General features: G+C 34.6%; 1 protein-coding gene and 1 non-coding gene across 3 annotated transcripts in view; one reads left to right on the forward strand and one right to left on the reverse strand.

The window, feature by feature from the left end:
* WNK3 (WNK lysine deficient protein kinase 3) overlaps positions 1-18,417 on the forward strand; it is a 126,649-nt gene that overhangs the window by 36,567 nt on the left and 71,665 nt on the right. For both annotated transcript variants that reach the window (XM_064483118.1, XM_010996825.3), the window contains exons 3-10: positions 1,370-1,542; positions 2,245-2,465; positions 3,334-3,491; positions 6,818-6,906; positions 10,221-10,440; positions 14,511-14,805; positions 15,606-15,799; positions 15,893-16,042. In XM_064483118.1, the coding sequence (XP_064339188.1) occupies positions 1,370-1,542; positions 2,245-2,465; positions 3,334-3,491; positions 6,818-6,906; positions 10,221-10,440; positions 14,511-14,805; positions 15,606-15,799; positions 15,893-16,042 (1,500 nt within the window). The remainder of the gene's footprint in view (positions 1-1,369; positions 1,543-2,244; positions 2,466-3,333; positions 3,492-6,817; positions 6,907-10,220; positions 10,441-14,510; positions 14,806-15,605; positions 15,800-15,892; positions 16,043-18,417) is intronic.
* TRNAP-GGG (transfer RNA proline (anticodon GGG)) lies at positions 7,808-7,879 on the reverse strand. Its single transcript has one exon. It is a non-coding gene; the product is annotated as a tRNA-Pro (tRNA).

The raw sequence follows: 18,417 nt of genomic DNA on the forward strand, positions 1-18,417 counted from the left end.
GTGCAGAATTTGTATGCTGAAAACTCAAAAACACTGTTAAAGAAATCAAAGAAGACCTAAGTAAATGGACTGGTTGGTTGGAAGACTCACTATTGTTAAGATGTCAGTTTTCTCCATATGACCTAGAAATTCAAAATAATTATACCAGAATCCCAGTAGGAATTATTTTACATGTTGACAAGCTGATTCTAAAATTAATATAGAAAGGCAAGGAGCTAGAATAGCTAAAACAATTTTGATAAAGAAGAACAAGTTTGAAGAATTCGTGTTAACTAATTTCTGGACTTACTTTAAAATTATAGTAATTAATACATGTATGGTATTAGCAAAAAGGTAAACACAAAGATCAGTGGAACAGAATAGAGTTCAGAAGTAGACCCAAACAGATATAGTCAAGTGATTTTAAAAAGAAAAATGGTGCAATGGCAGTTCAGCATAGAAAGGATGGTCTTTTCAACAAAAGGTGCTGGAATAATTGGATGTGCATATTCGAAAAAATGAACCTTGACCTAACTCTCACACATTATACAAAATTTAACTCAAAATAGAGCATAGACCTAAAAGTAAAACAAAATTGTAAAACTTCTAGAAGAAAACATGTGAGAAAATCTTTTTGAATTTTGGTTGGGCAGAGAGTTCTTAGAACAATGAAAGCATGATTCATAAAAGAAAGAAATCAATAAATTGGACTTCATCAAAATTAAAATATTTTCCTGTGAAAGACACTGTTAAGAGAATGAAAAGACAGTCAATGGACTGGCAGAGAATATTTTCAAATCACATATGTGATGAAGGACTTGTATCCAGAATCTGTAAAGAACTATCAAAACTCAACAAAATAAAACAACCCAATTTAAAAATGAGCTAAAGATTTAAACAAATATTTCATCAAAAAAGATGGACATATGGCAAGTAAGCTTAATCATCTTAATCATCATTAATTGTTAGGGAAATTTAATTTTTTACATACTTTTCCAGTTTTATTGAGATATAATTGACATAGAACAATGTATAAGTTTAAGGTATACAAAGTAATGATTTGATATGTATATATTGTGAAATGATTATCACAAAAGGTTTCGTTAGCATCAAAGATACTATTTGAAGACATTGATTTATTATGCAGGTGGGTTTATAATATAGTTAAGAAATATAACAATTGCTACATTTTGCTGTATGAGAGGACTCAAATAACTACCTAACAGAGAATATCAATGATTATATAGGTCCTGAGAAAAGAAGTGACTGATGAAAATACATGCATACATACATATATAAATACAGTAAAATTAAATCATTCATTTGAGTGGTATTAGAAATGTGCAAGAGAATTTCTAGACTTTAATTTGGAACTTGATCTTCATTTCAGGACCGGAAATTAACCAAAGCTGAGCAGCAAAGGTTCAAGGAAGAAGCAGAAATGTTAAAGGGTCTTCAACACCCCAATATAGTTCGATTTTATGATTCCTGGGAGTCTATATTAAAAGGAAAGAAATGTATTGTATTAGTGACTGAACTTATGACATCAGGAACCTTAAAGACGTAAGTTGATCCTGATAGTGCCAATGGGGTTTTATTTGGAAATAATGTTCAGGAGTCATAAAAGTTGTTTGTAAAGTAGCACTACTTGATTAAAGAATTTGTAGAATCTGAATCTAGTGACTTTGTTTCAGGGCAGGTTAAAAAATTAGGATGTTAGTGAAGTTTGTTAGAAAATACAGTGTTGAAAAATTAGTATTTATAGGATATAACAGAATTTTAGAATTAAAAATCATTATAGAGATAATAATTATAAGTCTATTGTTTTGTTTCTGACTAAAGTATTTAATTTGATGATATAACCACTTATTTGTAACTATTAAATATGGGATGTACTTTTTTTGTTTCCTAGCATCTTTGTACTAAAATTTTATGTGGTTAAACCCTCTGATGGCTTTATATGAGCAGTTATTAGGAAGAAGAGAAGGACTTTCTTTTAAAGGAAATTTTTAATTTTGATGCCATTTCACAAAAGGCCACTCTGATTGGAATAATTCTTGTTTTGAATTAAAAATGCTGTACTTAGTAGGATGTCTTCTCTAAGAATGAGGCCTTGATTTAAATTTTTTATGACAGTAGAAAACAACTCAGTGATGGCAATCATAGTACATACAATATTAGCTAGCTTACATGATTTACCCTAATGTGCTCATACATTAAGCTAGGTATGTTTGTTTACACGTGGTCTTTTGTTTCTTTGTGTAGGTACTTAAAACGATTTAAAGTCATGAAACCAAAGGTCTTAAGGAGCTGGTGCAGGCAAATTTTAAAGGGGTTGCAGTTCTTGCACACTAGGACTCCTCCTATTATTCACCGGGATCTGAAGTGTGACAATATTTTCATCACGGGACCCACTGGATCTGTGAAGATTGGTGATCTAGGACTAGCCACCTTAATGCGGACATCATTTGCTAAAAGTGTCATTGGTGACTAACATTTTATACTTTATTGATTGTATAAAGAGAGATTTTTTAAAAATTGTACATGTCTAGAACAAGGATTAGCAAACCACAGCCTATGGGGCCAAATCTGGCTTCACTGCCTATTTTTGTCAGTAAGGTTTTGTTAGAACACAGCCACACCCACTCACTTACATATTGTCTATGGCTGTTTTTGCACTGCAGCGCCAGAGTTGAGTAGTTGTGATAGAGCCCATATGGATCGCAAATCCTGAAATATTTATCATTTGGCCCTTTTCAAGTTCTAACTCTTACAAGTTAGAAGTTTGCTGACCCCTGGCCTAGAATGTGAATTTGCTTTGAAATATCTATTATATATTGACTTATTTCAGAGACATCCTAGTATATTTCTTTTGTGGGATATATTTAAGATTATTGAAAGCCTCTGAGGACTGAAGAGAGATTTAATTTAATTCAGAAAAATTTAAATAGCTAAAAAGAAGATTAGAAATAAAAACAGATTTTGGTAATCACTACATAATTTTGAGCAATGCAAATTACACTTTATCGGTATGGAGAGTTAAGGAAATTCTTTTTTTTGGAAGGGGAAGTATTAAGGTTTATTTATATTTAGAGGAGGTACTGGGGATTGAACCCAAGACCTTATGCATGCTAAGCATACACTCTTACTACTTGAGCTATACCCTCCTGCTGAAGGTTAAGGAAATTCTTTAAGTGCTTTATATAGCAATAGCAAGTATTCAGTTAATTTTATATTTATATATTTGCTTTTAGGGAGCAGAAATTAACTCAGGTAATCCTTATGATAAAGGGAATGTGATCTTGGTGGATATATTTTTCTTTTTAATAAAAATGTGGTTGTGGTATTTTGTAGGGACTCCTGAGTTTATGGCCCCAGAGATGTATGAAGAACACTACGATGAATCTGTAGATGTCTATGCTTTTGGAATGTGTATGCTGGAGATGGCTACTTCGGAGTACCCTTATTCGGAGTGCCAGAATGCAGCTCAAATATACCGTAAAGTAACTAGTGTAGGTATTAACTTTATTTTTCTTACCTCACAAATTGCCACATTTCATGGTAAAGTCAACTTAGTCAAACTTAATTTTGGTTCAGTTCTGTGTAACAGTGCTAAATTTAACATAATTGTAATGAAACAAGCTTAGATTTATGCTATATACCTAATATTCTATTGGGGGTCATATAATATGTTCTGTATTAGTATCTTTGAGGAAAATATATCCTATTGGGGGGTCATATAATATGTTCTGTATTAGTATCTTTGAAGAAAATGTACTGGTAAATCATCTATAGCCATTTGTACAAAATTTTTAGATATTTACTAGATGGATCTTATTTTCTAAAGCTAAATAATAAAAATTGGCTAAATAGTTTTGAAGTTTTCTTCTAGTTCTAAAAGCCTGATTATAAAATGGCATTCAATGGATACAGTATTTGATTCCCTCCTATGAGTAATTTTTTGCATTAGAAATTGCAAGGAATGCAAAGATGAGTAAGAGGTGTTTGCTGCCCACAAAGAGTGTATGTTTTTAGTAGGGCAATGATATGAATTCACAAATAACTATAAAAATAAGAGGATGAGAGTATAGTAAGGGATGTGATGGAGGAAGAAGCAAAGTGTTAGGATTATTCAAAATAGGTTTACTTCGTATCCAGTTGGGTTGCTCAAGATAGGCTGCAAAAGAGATTGTTAGAATGTTTCAGGTAACTAAACAGGTACTATTTTAAAATGCATAATGTATGCTATATGCTTTCATCTTTATATCCCTACAAAATGGCACTGTCTTCAGTTTACAAATGATGAGACTGAGAATCAGAGGTTGTGGCTTGCCCAAGTTCGCAAAGCTACTAATAATGGTGGATTTTGACCTCATGTCTGACTGTAGAAGTTTGTTTAGGGAGACAGTAAGTAATTCAGAATGTGGGACAGCCTATAGGACAAATGACCTATTTTCTCTAACAAATCAATTTCATGAAAGAAAAAAGAAAGGAGAGACTGTTACAGAATACAAGAGACTTAAAAGTTGTGATGAGCTGGTAAATATTTAACAACTGATTCTCTGAAAAAGAAAAAGCACTGATTCCCAGCATTTGCTGATTTCCTTGGTGTAAATGCTCCTACTATGACTGATTTCAATTCACCAGTGTGACCGCACTGAATGTAGGGTTAAGAAGGGATGCACAGTGTACTCACATAGTATTTCCACCATACAGATACAAAAGATGTAAACAACCTCAAGATCATAAATAATAGTAAAATAATTAAGGAGTGGTGTTTCCAGTATTTATTACATTGGCTTTTAATATAATTTATTTAATTGTAAGTTTATATAAATTAACTTTTGTAAGTGTCCGTGTTTAACAATCGGCTTGCACAATTCCTGAAAATGTCATAATTGGCTCTTGTGAGCTGGTATGAGCCAGATCCATCGCACCATATGTGTAATGTATGGACCTTGTTTGGATCCTGATTTGAGCAGACCAACTATAAGAAGACATCATTTAGATAATTTGAAACATTTAAGTATGAATTGGGTTTTAGATGGTATTAAGCAATTATTCATGATTATTTTAGGTGGGATGATGAAATAATATCTGTTAGAGATAGAAACTGGAGACTTTATGGGTGAAATGACATGATGCCTAGGATTTGCTTTAAAATATTCCAGGATAAAAATGGTGTGGGGGTAGATAACTGAAACAAGGTTAAGAAAAGATGCTTGTTGTTGAAGCTGGTGATGATTACATGGGCCTTCTTATAGTACTCTACTTTTGAGTACATTTGAAAATTTCTATAACAAAGAGCTGAGAAAGAGAGATAAGGCTAGAATGTCCATTTAGTTTGGGTCCATATATTATATGACCACAAATAGAAAAGAGTCTGTACTTGATTTTGTAAATTGCGGCTCCCCAGTGTTTTTCACCTAGAAGCAGAGAAAGGCAATAATTATCCAGGGCTGGGGAATGGGTAAGAGATCGGTGGAGAGGTCAAAGAGGACTTTCGCTATAAGTAGAATAACATAACTCCATTTTTTGAATGGTGACATTATTCTTTTATATTAAAGTCACAAAAATGCCGTATCAAAATTCAGATTTCCATCTATACTAAAGCTTCTTGAATTTGAGGTCCAGAGTAACTCCTAATCTCACCAGATTTACCTAGCATTTGACACTGGACTTTCTGATTCTGTATTCTGTGACAGACTCAGAACTAGATCTTAGATTGCCTCATTCCATGATAATTATTCTATTATATCTTTCTGATTCTAGCTTAATTTGGAATTTTCTATTAAATGATGGCAGTGATCTTGTATTATTTTTTAAATCTAAAACTCATAAGGGTAATAGAATGTAAAATGAGCATTTAGGCAGCTGTCATAGTTATTATAGGAACGTTTTGAATTATCTTGACCTAATTAATTTTTTCTTTTTTTTAATTGAAGTACAGTCAATTACAACGTGTCAATCTCTGGTGTACAGCACAATGTCCCAGTCATGCACATATATATGTATTTGTTTTCATATTTTTTCCATTAAAGGTTATTACAAAATATTGAACATAGTTCCCTGTGCTATAGAAAAGAAACTTTTTTTTTATCTATTTTTATATATAGTGGCTAACATTTGTAAATTGACCTGATTAATTTTATATTGAATACCTAGAATCTGATAATTAATTTAAGGTTCTCTCAATATTTTAAAATTGCTTGAGGATGAAAGTAATATAGATTTCTCAAAAGTTAAATATATGTAACAACAATGACAAAAATATATAATATGTATATATATACTGATTGCTCATTGTATCCAGCCATCCTAGAAGACTTTGAAATATAGATTTGCAGTATTTGCGATAGAGAAGCCCTTATTTGGAATTTTTATAAGTATTTTTGATAACATTGATTATTCTGATTCCAAAAAATACTTGTTTGTTTTATTTTACTAGTTGGGGTTATACTGTATGTACATTTTGGGATACTATTTTTTTCCTTACTTAATGTTGCAGTATGGGAATTCTCCATGTTATTAATTACCTCGAGAATATTTTTGGTTTCTGTGTATTAACATATGCATATATGTGTATATCCATAATTTATGTAACATTACCTCTGTTATCGGAGATTTAGATTGTTTTACAGTTCTTCACTGCGATTTGTAGAGCTTTGACCAAATCTTTGTCAAAAAGTTGTTAAACTTGCACTGTATGTATATTTATCTCATTTAAAATTTACATATGGTTTAGTGGCTTTAAAAAATCATTATTTTACTAAGTGTCATGTTGATTTGTGTTTTCAATTGCTTAATTTGGGACTAGAAACCATTTTTCTTCTTCCAGGGTATAAAACCAGCCAGTTTCAATAAAGTCACTGATCCTGAAGTGAAAGAAATCATTGAGGGTTGTATTCGTCAAAACAAATCTGAGAGGTGGGTGCATATGTAGTGAAATGACATAACTGATGGATAAATTTTTCTCTTATCTTGCACTGACCTTTGAGTCATGCTCGGTATGACTTTTGAGTGGAAGCCAAACCATACTGTCTAGAGTGAAGTATATCAGTGCATCTTGTTTGCCATTTTAGACTTTGATATCATGTGCTGAATTTTTCTTGAACCTAAACATTTAGGTTGTGTTTTTCTGTGTGTGTTGTGACAAGTTTCATCACCTTCAGCCATCAGTTTAACAGTCAGTGTGCCCCCTCCCACGTTAACTTGCTTCTAACAGTTGATAGTAGAGAGCTTCTGCAGTATCACCTTCAGATATGTACAAAAATGTTTTTTTTATGATAGTTAAAAAAGAGTTTAACCACCAACTCACCAAATATTTTTTATTTCCCCCTATGTCTTTGTGTCATGATAATGGTAAAGCTGATAGGATTATTTTTGTTCAAGAAATAGCATTTTAGATTTATCTGTATCACAATTCATTTGTTCTTATGGACAACTCCTTTTAGTTTTAGCTTATATTTCTCTTTGATTTGAGCTTTAGATAGCTGCTGATTTAAACTGGTAGGTAGTGTTTTTATTTTTACCTATTTATTGATTATGATTAATAAAGGTGATAGAATCTTTATAGAAATTATTTCCACCAGCATTTCACTGATTGTCCCCCATTTTTACTAATTATCTAAGTTTATGTTGCATGTCTGAGAATATAAAAAAAACCACTAAATAAATCCTGTTTAATTATAGCTTTATTATACAACATTAGTGTTTGTACTAACTGGCTATTTAGATACATACATATTTTTAAAATTTTTTTATTGTTTTTTTTGTTGGGGAGAGGTAATTAGGTTTCTTTCTTTCTTTCTTTCTTTTTTATTTTTAAAGAAGGTACTGGGGATTGAACCCAGGACCTCGTGCATCCCAAGCACACACTCTACCATTGAGCCACATCCTCCCCCTATTTTTAACTTATGATAAAATATATATAACCTAAGGGTTACCATTTTAATCATTTTTAGATGTACATTCAGTGGCATTAAGCACATTCACATTGTTGTACAACCATCACTGCTATTTCCAGAACTTTCTCATCATCCCAAACAAAAACTCTGTGCTCATTAAACAGTAACTCCCCATTTCCTTTCTCTTCAACTCCTGGTAACCTCTCTTCTGCTTTCTGTCTGTACCTCTATGTAGGTACCTTGTATAAGTGGAATCATACAATATTTGTCCTTTTGTATCTGGCTTATTTCATGTAGCATAGTGTTTTCAAGGTTGATCCATGTTATAGCATGTATCAGAATTTTGTTCTTTTTTAAGGCTGAATACTATTCTATTGTGTGTGTGTGTGTGTGTGTGTGTGTGTGTGTGTGTGTGTGTGTGTGTATGCACACCACATTTTGTTTATCCGTTCATGTGTTGATGGTCACTTGGGTTATTTCTACCTTTTGTTTATTGTGAATAATGCTGCATAAACCTTGGTGAACAAGCATCTTCTTGAATCCCTGCTTTCTATTCTTTTTTTGTATATAACTAGGAGTGGAATTACTGAATCATATGGTAATACTATGCTTAATTTTTTGAAGAACCACTACATTTTTTTCCACAGTGGCTGCATCATTTTGCATTCCCTCCAGCAATGTGTGATGATTCTGATTTCTCAATATCCTCACCAACACTTGTTATTTTCCTTTTTGATAATAACCACACTAATGGATGTGAAGTGGTATCTCATTGTGGTTTTGGTTTGTACTTCCCTAATGACTATTAATTGTTGAGTATCTTTTCATTTTGGCCATTTATATATCTTTGGAGAAATGTCTATTCAAGTCCTTTGCCTTTTTAAAAAATTGAATTGTTTATTTTGATGTTTTTGTTTTTGAGTTGTAGGAGTTTAGGCATGCTTTTTTTTTTTAAGCTATGCTAAAACTATTGGAAGTAGTCTTAAACTGTGGAAGTAGTCATTTTAGTTTGGTTTCTGGTTGTTGTTGTACAGCATTTTAATTATGATCTGTTACCAAAGAACACTGGAATATTCCAAAGGATTCATGGCTCATTAGGGTTTTGGGAAGAGCACAGGCTTCCGCATTAGAATAAGATTTAAATCTGAATTCAGCCAGTATGATCTTGAGCAAGTTACTTAGCTGTTCCTTAAAACAGGTATTATTTTGATGATTAAAAAGATAATGAATGCATATAAAGTATCTAACAGGATAATAAGTATTTAATGAATGGTATTGTCTGCTGCTATTACAGTGATAATTCCATAATAAAAATACTTATGCAAAATTTTCATTGAGAAGCAGAGGGCTTAACTTGGTTGTGCCTTCTTAAACACATCTCACCTTAGCCTTAAAACTAGTCTGAGCTTCTTATTCTTTTTATAAAACTGTCTTAGTTAAGTGATTGTCTCTTGATCACTCAAAATGTAGATTGAAAATCCTCAATTTATAGGATACCATGCTGTCAATATGCTTATCTGTTTTAAATACTATAGGAGGCACTTTCTTCATAGCTATTATGGAATACATCAATTTTTGCTCTCCCTGGCCTGTAATATAGATAGATTGGATATTATATATGTATTTTAGAAGTTAGCCAAAAAAAGGAAATTAACTGTCCCAGCTTGTAAAAGAATCTTTTGAAACCTTGTCCTTTTTTTCTCTTCAGAGATGGTTAATTCCTAATATTAGGCTAGAGTTATATTCATTGTATGTGTACTTTGGCCTAGAACACTGGACTTAAATCATTTCAAGAAAATCTGCAGACTTTGCTGAACTAAATTAGTTTCACCTGTGGCACTCTGTAAAGCGGGAAGTACGCTGACTAGATTATTGTTAATAGAATTAATGACTTCTATTTATAACATTTGTAAGAGAGTTTGAATTCCTAATTTACTTTAGAGTTTATGTATCTGGAAGAGTTTTTAGTTTCCTTTGCTGATAATCTGTTGTTTGAGTTTTAGTAACTTAAGCCAGTGGCTTAGGGAAGATACTCAATCCACCTAATGTGTATTGGAGTGCTTCTCTAATTCTCTCTAAGCATACTTTTAGGTATCTAGAGATGTTACTGTTAATAATCCTTAATTAGGGTCACTACAAATGCATGTTAGTTGGGATTTCTTTGCATCCTTGGTAATAATAAATTGGATATAAGATTTGGCTTTTATAATAAGGCAGATTAATGGTTTAATTAATAGAAAATTAACATAAGGTTGCTACTTGGACACATGTTTCACGAATTAAGTAACTTGTTTATGATTGGAGGAATTGATAACAGATTTGTTTGTTTGTTAGGTTGTCTATCAGGGACCTACTAAACCACGCATTTTTTGCTGAGGATACAGGACTAAGGGTGGAGTTAGCAGAGGAAGATGATTGCTCAAATTCATCCCTGGCTTTAAGACTCTGGGTTGAAGACCCTAAAAAATTAAAAGGAAAGCACAAAGACAATGAAGCTATTGAATTCAGTTTCAATTTAGAAACAGATACATCTGAGGAAGTAGCGTATGAAATGGTAAGTGAATTCTACCAGTATCCTCTTCTCCCCTTATAGTATCAGGGTTGATTCCTTTCTCCTTGTCATTGCTTGCTTTCTTCTCATTTTCTCCTTTTTTTAATTTAAATTGTTATTTTGTTGTGAAATACATATCTACAACAGAGTATATTAAATAAACATGACTTTTGTTAAGAAATAGATCCCTACCGGTACCTCAGAAGCTACCTGTGTGCCCCTCCCACTTGCATTCCCCTCCCTCATTACCACAGGTAATATCTACTCTGACTTTCGTGTTACTCATTCCTTTGCTTTTCATTATAGTTTACCTAAACAACATATGTTGTTTTGCTTTGAAAACCTGAGTGGCAGCAACACCTCACTGGTTACTGAAGTTACTATTAGGTGAAGATGCCCAGGAGGGAATAAGCTGAATAGAGTCTCTCAGTCCTAGTCTGGCTCCAGCTTCCCTAAGATTGTATGAGAGCCGCTTCTAGGGGAGTCAGCGGGTGAGGTCATGCGTAAGTCCAGAAAAACACATGGCTCACCACAGTCGGGGCACCAGCGGGCTGTTGTGTGGACCAGAAAAATTAGTTGCCTGGTAACAATATGGTTTGACAGGGAGTGGGCCTCTCTGACTTCTCTACTTCTCATCTCCTCATGACCCCTCCCCAAGAGTAGGAGACAGCAAATAACCTCTGTGGGGTGGAATGAGTGTCCACACTCGATCCAGGCTGCTGCAGTGCTTGGGAGGGAGGGTGTGCAGGAGACTCGGCAGCATGTGGTCGGATTAGCCAAATACAGATACTCTGAGCCAGGCTTACCTGGGCATTCTGTCCTCAGGTTAAAAAGAAGTATGGCATATTGACAGTGGGGATCTTGGAGTGATAGCCTTTAACATGTTTCTTTCTAGTCACACAATTCTAATCTAGAATGATTGTCTTGGACATCTGGTACACAACTATCATACTACTATTTCTCTTTACTATCTTTCTAGACTTCTCTGCCTCTCTCCTGTATTGGATTTCATGTTTCCTAAATCCCATGTCTTTCTCTTTCTTGGTTTATCCTTTTGTTTTAGTGGCATACCTCCTCTGCTAGCTTCTTAATTAAGAAAGGCTATATAGGAGGTAAATTCTTTGAGATTTGCATGTATTAAAAAAAGTCTTTATTCAAAAAAGTCTTTATTCTATCTTCATATTAATTGATTATTTGGCTGGCTCAGTTATTTTAGGTTGGCAGTTAAAAAATTTTGGAGTCATTGCTCCATGCTTTTCTAGCTATCAGTAATGATGTGAAATACAGAGATGTTCTGTTTTCTGGATCTTTTGCACATGATCCATTTTTTTCTCTCTGGAAGCTTGTAATATCTTCTCTTCTCAGTATTCTGAAATTTCCCAGGGTGTCTTGATTTGTGTCTGTTTTCATCTACTGTGCTGGATACTCCGTGGACTCATAGCATTTAGTTTCTGGGAAATTTCTTGAAGTGTTTTATTGATGAGTTCTTTCCCTTTGTTTTCTCTTTCTGGAACTACTGTTATTTGGATTTTGGGCCTCTTAGACTATTTCTCCAATGTTCTTATCTTTTCTATTTTCCATCCTTTTGTCTTTTTATTCTCCTTTATGGAAGATATTGTCAGCTATATCTTTTATGCTTCCATTGAGTTTTTCATTTCTACTATCTTGTTTTCAATTTGAAGAGTTCCTTTTTGTTTTTCAGTCTGTTCCTTTTTTAGAGGAAGCATCTTGTTTTTTGTTTTGTGGATGTAATATTATTGCATCTCTTGGTAATTTTAGTGAAGAGAGTGTTTTTGACATTTTTTCTCTTCCTGCATAGTCTCTTTTCTCCAAGTTGCTGTCTTTTTCTTTGTTGGTTTTGTGCTCCATTTTCTTGTTGGAGGCTTTTCTCATATTTATGTTTATGTTTGGCCAGCTTCTCATGATTAATAAATAGTGAGAGACTGTATTAGTTTTCTGTTGCTGTATAGAAAGTTACTACAGATTCAGTGGCTTAAAATAATTTCAGTTCTGTAGGTGAGAAGTCCTGGTAGACTTTGCTGGATTCTCTGCTTAGAGTCTGACAGGCTAAAATCAAGGTTTGGCAGCCTGGACTCTTATCTGGAGACTCTGGGACAGAATCTTCTTTCGGGCTCAACCAGGTTGTTGGCAGAATTCAGTTCCATGTGGTTATAAGACCAAAGTCTTCCTTGCTGGCTGTTAGCTGGGGGTCTCCTTGAGGCTGTTTTTCAGTCCTTTCACATGCCCCCACTCCATCTTCAGAGTCAGCAATGGCATGTTGAATCCTTCTAGTATCACTAGCTGGTAAAAGGCCCACCCAGAATCTATCTTAATGTCAGTTGTGTATAGCTCAATAATGGGAATGATATCTCATATTCACAGGTTTGAGGACTATGGTGTCTTGGAGGGGCCATGATTTTGCCTACTACAGGAACTAACAAAGTTGACTGGATGGAAGCTTATCTCAGACTTGTTAACTTTTACTGTAGGGGATCTGGGTGGGCCAATAATTGGGAAATCTCTGACATAAATATTTGTGGGTCTTTCTTCTTAGATTGGTTAGATTCTCCAGAGAAGCATCCTTCAGTGTCCTACCTGGAGGATGTGGTTACTGATATTTTGGTAGCTACGTGGGAAAGAGAGTTGGGAGTTTCTGCATATGGCATTCAGCATGCATATGGTCATTTAATCTTGTTTTCCACATGGTAGCCATACCCTAAACTGTGGCTGGTGTTCCCTAGTCTAGAAATGTTCTCTTTTACCCTCTCCAGAGAACAAAATTCCAGACTTCTTGAGTAGGGGAAGAGCAATCACCCAAAGATATGGAATGCAAGGTGGAGCACAGAGACCTAACACCTAACTGCTTCTCAAAACCCTTTCACTTAGTCTTCCCTATTTTAGTCATCTCTTTTGACTTTACCTCGTTCTGGAAGTACCTGGTGCTGCCAGTTCCTGTGTGTTATGAGTGTTCTTCAGAATAAATGGGAATGATTCTCAGCTTTCCCTGGTTCACCTTTTTCAGGTCTGCTAGGTCAGTTATTATCTATTTGTTTTCCATATCTCAAAATGTCCAAAATGTTATTTGTTGTTGCTGTTGCCTTTATTTTTTCGATCCTTGGGAGTTTATGACTTAAAAAATCCATTTACTCTGAGGTTTTTTTTTTCTTTGAGCCTCTGGAGGGAGTGAAATTCAATATATAGACTCCATCTCATATTTTAATCATTTTTCAAGTACGATGAAATTTCCCTGAGTCTTCAGACCCCCAAGACATGCTTTAAAAAGCAGATTGTAGGACTGAGAATGATTACGTCCTGGCACCTCCTCAAGTCATCATCTCTGCTACTCAGCCTTGTTCCTTTCAGACAACAAGCCCTTAACTTCTCTTCTCTCACTCTTCTAATTCTTAGTAAGATATAGCACTTCACTGTGAACATACTTCCTCATCTACCTCTCCCTTAATAGCCTGCAAGTTCCTTGTTTTGTTCTAATCCAGGTCAGGCTTTACCTTCCTCTGTGACACTTTCTCTACTTCCACAAAAGAGGCTTGTGCTCCTTTAGTGCTTTTGCAGCAGCTCATTTCTACCTCTTATTTCATTTGTAGTTAAGTTTGTATCCATCTCTCACTACCAAATTGTGTGTTTATATAGGACAGAGGACCAGCTTAGACACTTACATGTCTTTGGAGCCCAGTGCTGGGCACATTGTAGGCACTTAATGTTGCTGAATGAGGAAACCTTTTTAATCTTTCACAAAACGTAATGGTAATCATAAATTACCTTCTCATGATTAATAAATAGTGAGACTATATAATAAGATTGCATGTACTGAAAATCAAGCTATTTGTTTTTGTTTAAAGCCAGAATTATTTCAATAGTGTTTAGTAATAGTATTGTTTTTCTTATGCTGATTAAAGGGTCTGACATTTATGCATGTCTGATTAAGAACATAGAAACAAATTAACTGTTATTTAATAGCATTTGGGGTTTGGGGGCAGAAAATAACTGCTAGTAAAAAAAAAAGTTAAAATCTTAAATGTTAAAGATACGGTTTGCTTCTTATATTTTGTTTGTAGGTCAAGTCAGGATTCTTCCATGAAAGTGATTCCAAGGCTGTTGCTAAGTCCATTAGAGATCGGGTGACTGTGATAAAGAAGACAAGGGAGAAGAAGCCAGCTGGCTGTTTGGAAGAACGCAGGGATTCCCAGTGCAAGTCTGTGGGGAATGTACTCCCTCAGCCCCAGAATACAACTTTGCCCCCTCCTCCTGCTCAGCACACTGGCACTGAATGTGAAGAAACTGAAGTTGATCAACATGTTCGACAACAGCTTCTACAAAGAAAACCACAGCAGCACTGCTCCTCTGTTATAGGTAACAGTTATAATTTATACAAGGAAACGTGTAACTGTATGCCTTTATCTTTAAATAATACTTTTGTATGTTTCAAAGCATTTTGTTATCTGTCATTTCATCAGTCCTTCCCCGAAATGGACAAGCAAACTAGTTTCCTTATTTTAAAATTAAAAAACTGTTCTGTTAAGTGACTTGACCAAGGTATTAGTTGAATAAGGGTTACAATCTTTTTGCTATTTTTAAGGGCCTGACATAAATCCTTTAATAAAGAAGATGTGGAACTAAAGATAGAATTTATTCCTCAAAAAGGAGTTTTCTAAACTTTAAGACCCTTTGTATTTTAGACTCAAGTATAAAACTAACAGTTTCTATAATCTTTCTGCTGTAATACATTCTCTTCTCTGGAAGGACACACAGTATTTTCATAGTAATAACCAATTGTTCTATAAAGGCAATATTATTTTCTAGCCAGGTTCTAGGAGAATGAGAACATGACACTTAGATTTTACTGAAATACTAATGGCAAATATAGATTAGTTAGGAATATATATGAAATGGCCAGCAAATGAAGTTGACTTTTATGTGATTCTTTGTTTTTAGATTTGCTTTACTAAGAAAATTTTAGTTACGCTACATTTTCAGCATGGAGAGTTTACATGATGGTTTTTGACTGATTCTGTAGTGTACATATTTTATTTGAAGCAGTTTCAGGTTGTCAGAGTAAAAAACAAAAAAGTAAACACTTACAATTTCCTAGCCATTTGGACCTTGTGTTTTGAGTTTTCCCTTCTACCTGTTGCTTGTTTTCTTTGTTGTAGGTGACAATTTGTCTGAGGCAGGAGCTGGATCAGTAATACACTCAGATACTTCAAGTCAGCCCAGTGTAGCCTATTCCTCAGACCAGATAATGGGCTCTCAAATGGTTTCTAACATCCCACAGGCTGAAATAAATGTTCCAGGGAAAATTTATCCATCCCAGCAACTAGTAGGACATTACCAGCAGATTTCAGGGGTGAGGTGAACTGTTATATTTTAAAACATATAATCAGTTTATTTACTGATAATGGGAGATTTTATATTTAATCTTTTTTTTCTTATTTGACAGTTGCAGAAGCAGCCAAAGCTGACTCAGCCCCAAACTTTGCCTTTAGTTCAAGGTCAGTCCACTGTTTTGCCTGTACATGCTGTTGGACCTCCAGTTGTCTCACAACCCCAAGTTTCACCATTAACTGTCCAGAAGGTCTCACAGGTAAAGGTAAGATACATTTTAGAAACTCTATTCAGTTAAACATATTTAATACTGCCTGGAGTTTCTGACAGGCAGAAGTTCTCTTTTATATATTCATCATAGTTTATATAAAAGTCACTGAAAGCTAAAGTTATTTATATTGCCTTTCACTTAAGACATTCTTTCTGAGGATGTGCCTAACATTGTGTAACTAGAATCTTGAGACACTGCTTATATAATTGGAAAAGAAACTGAGAATTTTGTATATGGATAAAAAAAAATTATTTAGGACTCAGATCCCTTTTTCTTGGTAATGATGGTTTGTTCTTTGTATTAGACTTTTCCAGCCTGGTTTGAATGTGGGGAGATATCTTTTATAGTTAATCAGAAATAGTATTTCATATACCTTTATAATTTTTAGCACTTTCATCTAAATTCTTGACTTTTTTGATTCATGTTTATTTCTATAGGAGAAATAAGTGCTTTTGTCATTTAGACTCTCAAAGTCAATGTTATTAATTTCTGGTAGTGAATAGACAGTCTTTGTGAGAGTTCATATATCAAGACTATATCCTGGTTTCCTAGGTTATGGACTCTGGATACATGACTGGGGTTTTATTTGCCATCACCTCATTTTCTTTCCTCAACCCCGTAACCTCCTGTGTGTACATTTTCTCTTTGAGATTGAGATGGTCTGAACTCCTAGGCACTCTCTGTATATGATTTAATTAGCAGCTGGTGCATCTGTTTCTTTTAAGAAATTGCTATATAGTCAGTCATAGTTGAACAAACTTTTAATGACTACCATCTCTGGGGATACAAATTAAGATAAAATATGGTCCTTTCCCTCAAGGAGCTCACAGTCTTGTAGAGGAAAGTATAGACATACTTGGCAAATGGGGGTTGCATTTAAAATCTGCTGGGGGTATATTTAATCTAATATTGTTGACAGTGTATGGTGTTTGGCTAGTGTTTGTAAGTGATATGGTATGTGTTCATTATTGAGCTCATGCTGTGATTTCATTTATCTCTTTTTAAGACTATAATGCAAAATGTGTTGAATGGATGCTTAAATTAACTTAGGTTCAACCACATAAGTATACAGGTATGTGTATTTTGAAATGTGTTTCCAAAATTAAAAAAAAAACTCAAAAAATTTATGGAAGTGTTAAAGCCCATAAAGTTATAGAGAAGACATTGAAAATCACCTGCTATCCCTCCAACTAGAAATAACTTATTGTTTACATATGGGGGTAGAGCCTCTAGATTTGTCTTTTTTTTCTATATATACATACATAAGTTTGCTTATACATACATATGTATATCACATACATACTATTTTGTAGCCTGCCCTTTTCACCTAATATACAGAAGCCACATAAGCAAACTCTTTGACCAGGAGGAGTCTTTTTATTGAACATGGTGGTTCAAGTTCTAGGAATTATTGTAGCCAGCCTATATATATTTAGCCAACTCTCTCCTCTCCTCTTGAGAGAGCCTCTATGTTCCCTTTAGCGATGATATTAAAACCCTTTGAGCTTTCTCTTGGAACTTGCACTGTTTTGTGTGTGAAAGTGTCAGATTCAGTTACTCTGAATTTCTGCCAGGGTTTGAATGAGTTATGTGGCAAGTGCAATAAGTGAGAAGCCATGAGCGGAATATTGCTGGCACTGGTTTCAGCCCCTTGGTGCATTCAATTAGCGTTTATTCATGGTACTAGGATTTTTATAGGACTAATGCTATACCCAGTACCTTTTTGATAACTTCCTGAAATTTTTAGAATATAGCATTATTTTAACTATCATTCTGTCTGGGACAGTCCCATTAAAATGGGCATGATATATGCATTTATAATGTGAATTTTCCTTGCACCAGCACCAAGAACTTCAGCTGACCTTCGGAGCAGATTGAAAACTTCAGCTAAACCTATGACTTTAGACTTGTTAGTTACTGGAAATCCACAACCAGTCTTTTCTTCAGTTTCTCTGCAGACATTGTCTGCTTCATAAATGACTTCCCAGCATTCAACAGTTGGTCTTCACCTTGAGCCTGACCCTAGAAATGGGAAACAGGCATTAACCAAATTACCAAATGCCAATTAGACTTCTAGCTTCTTACCAGTTAATCACCTGCAAGCTTTGTTGAATCATTCTTTTGCCCAATATGTGAGCAGTGCACAGAATCCTGCTGGTACAGCTCAGCTCCCTTTTAATCCCATTGAGTGGCATTCAGGGGCCCATCAGCCTTCGCGAAAGATACATTCAGTATCCCAGCCATACTCAGTGGTACATCTGGAGTCTAATTCCGGGTTCTTCAGTGCCACAAAGCCAGACTGTGCATTTGAAGAAGCCTTGTTTCCAAGCCTCTATTCAGCAGCAGTCATTAATTTTACAACCTAAGGT

The sequence above is a fragment of the Camelus dromedarius genome, chromosome X (assembly GCF_036321535.1).
Source record: "Camelus dromedarius isolate mCamDro1 chromosome X, mCamDro1.pat, whole genome shotgun sequence".
NCBI lineage: Eukaryota > Metazoa > Chordata > Mammalia > Artiodactyla > Camelidae > Camelus > Camelus dromedarius.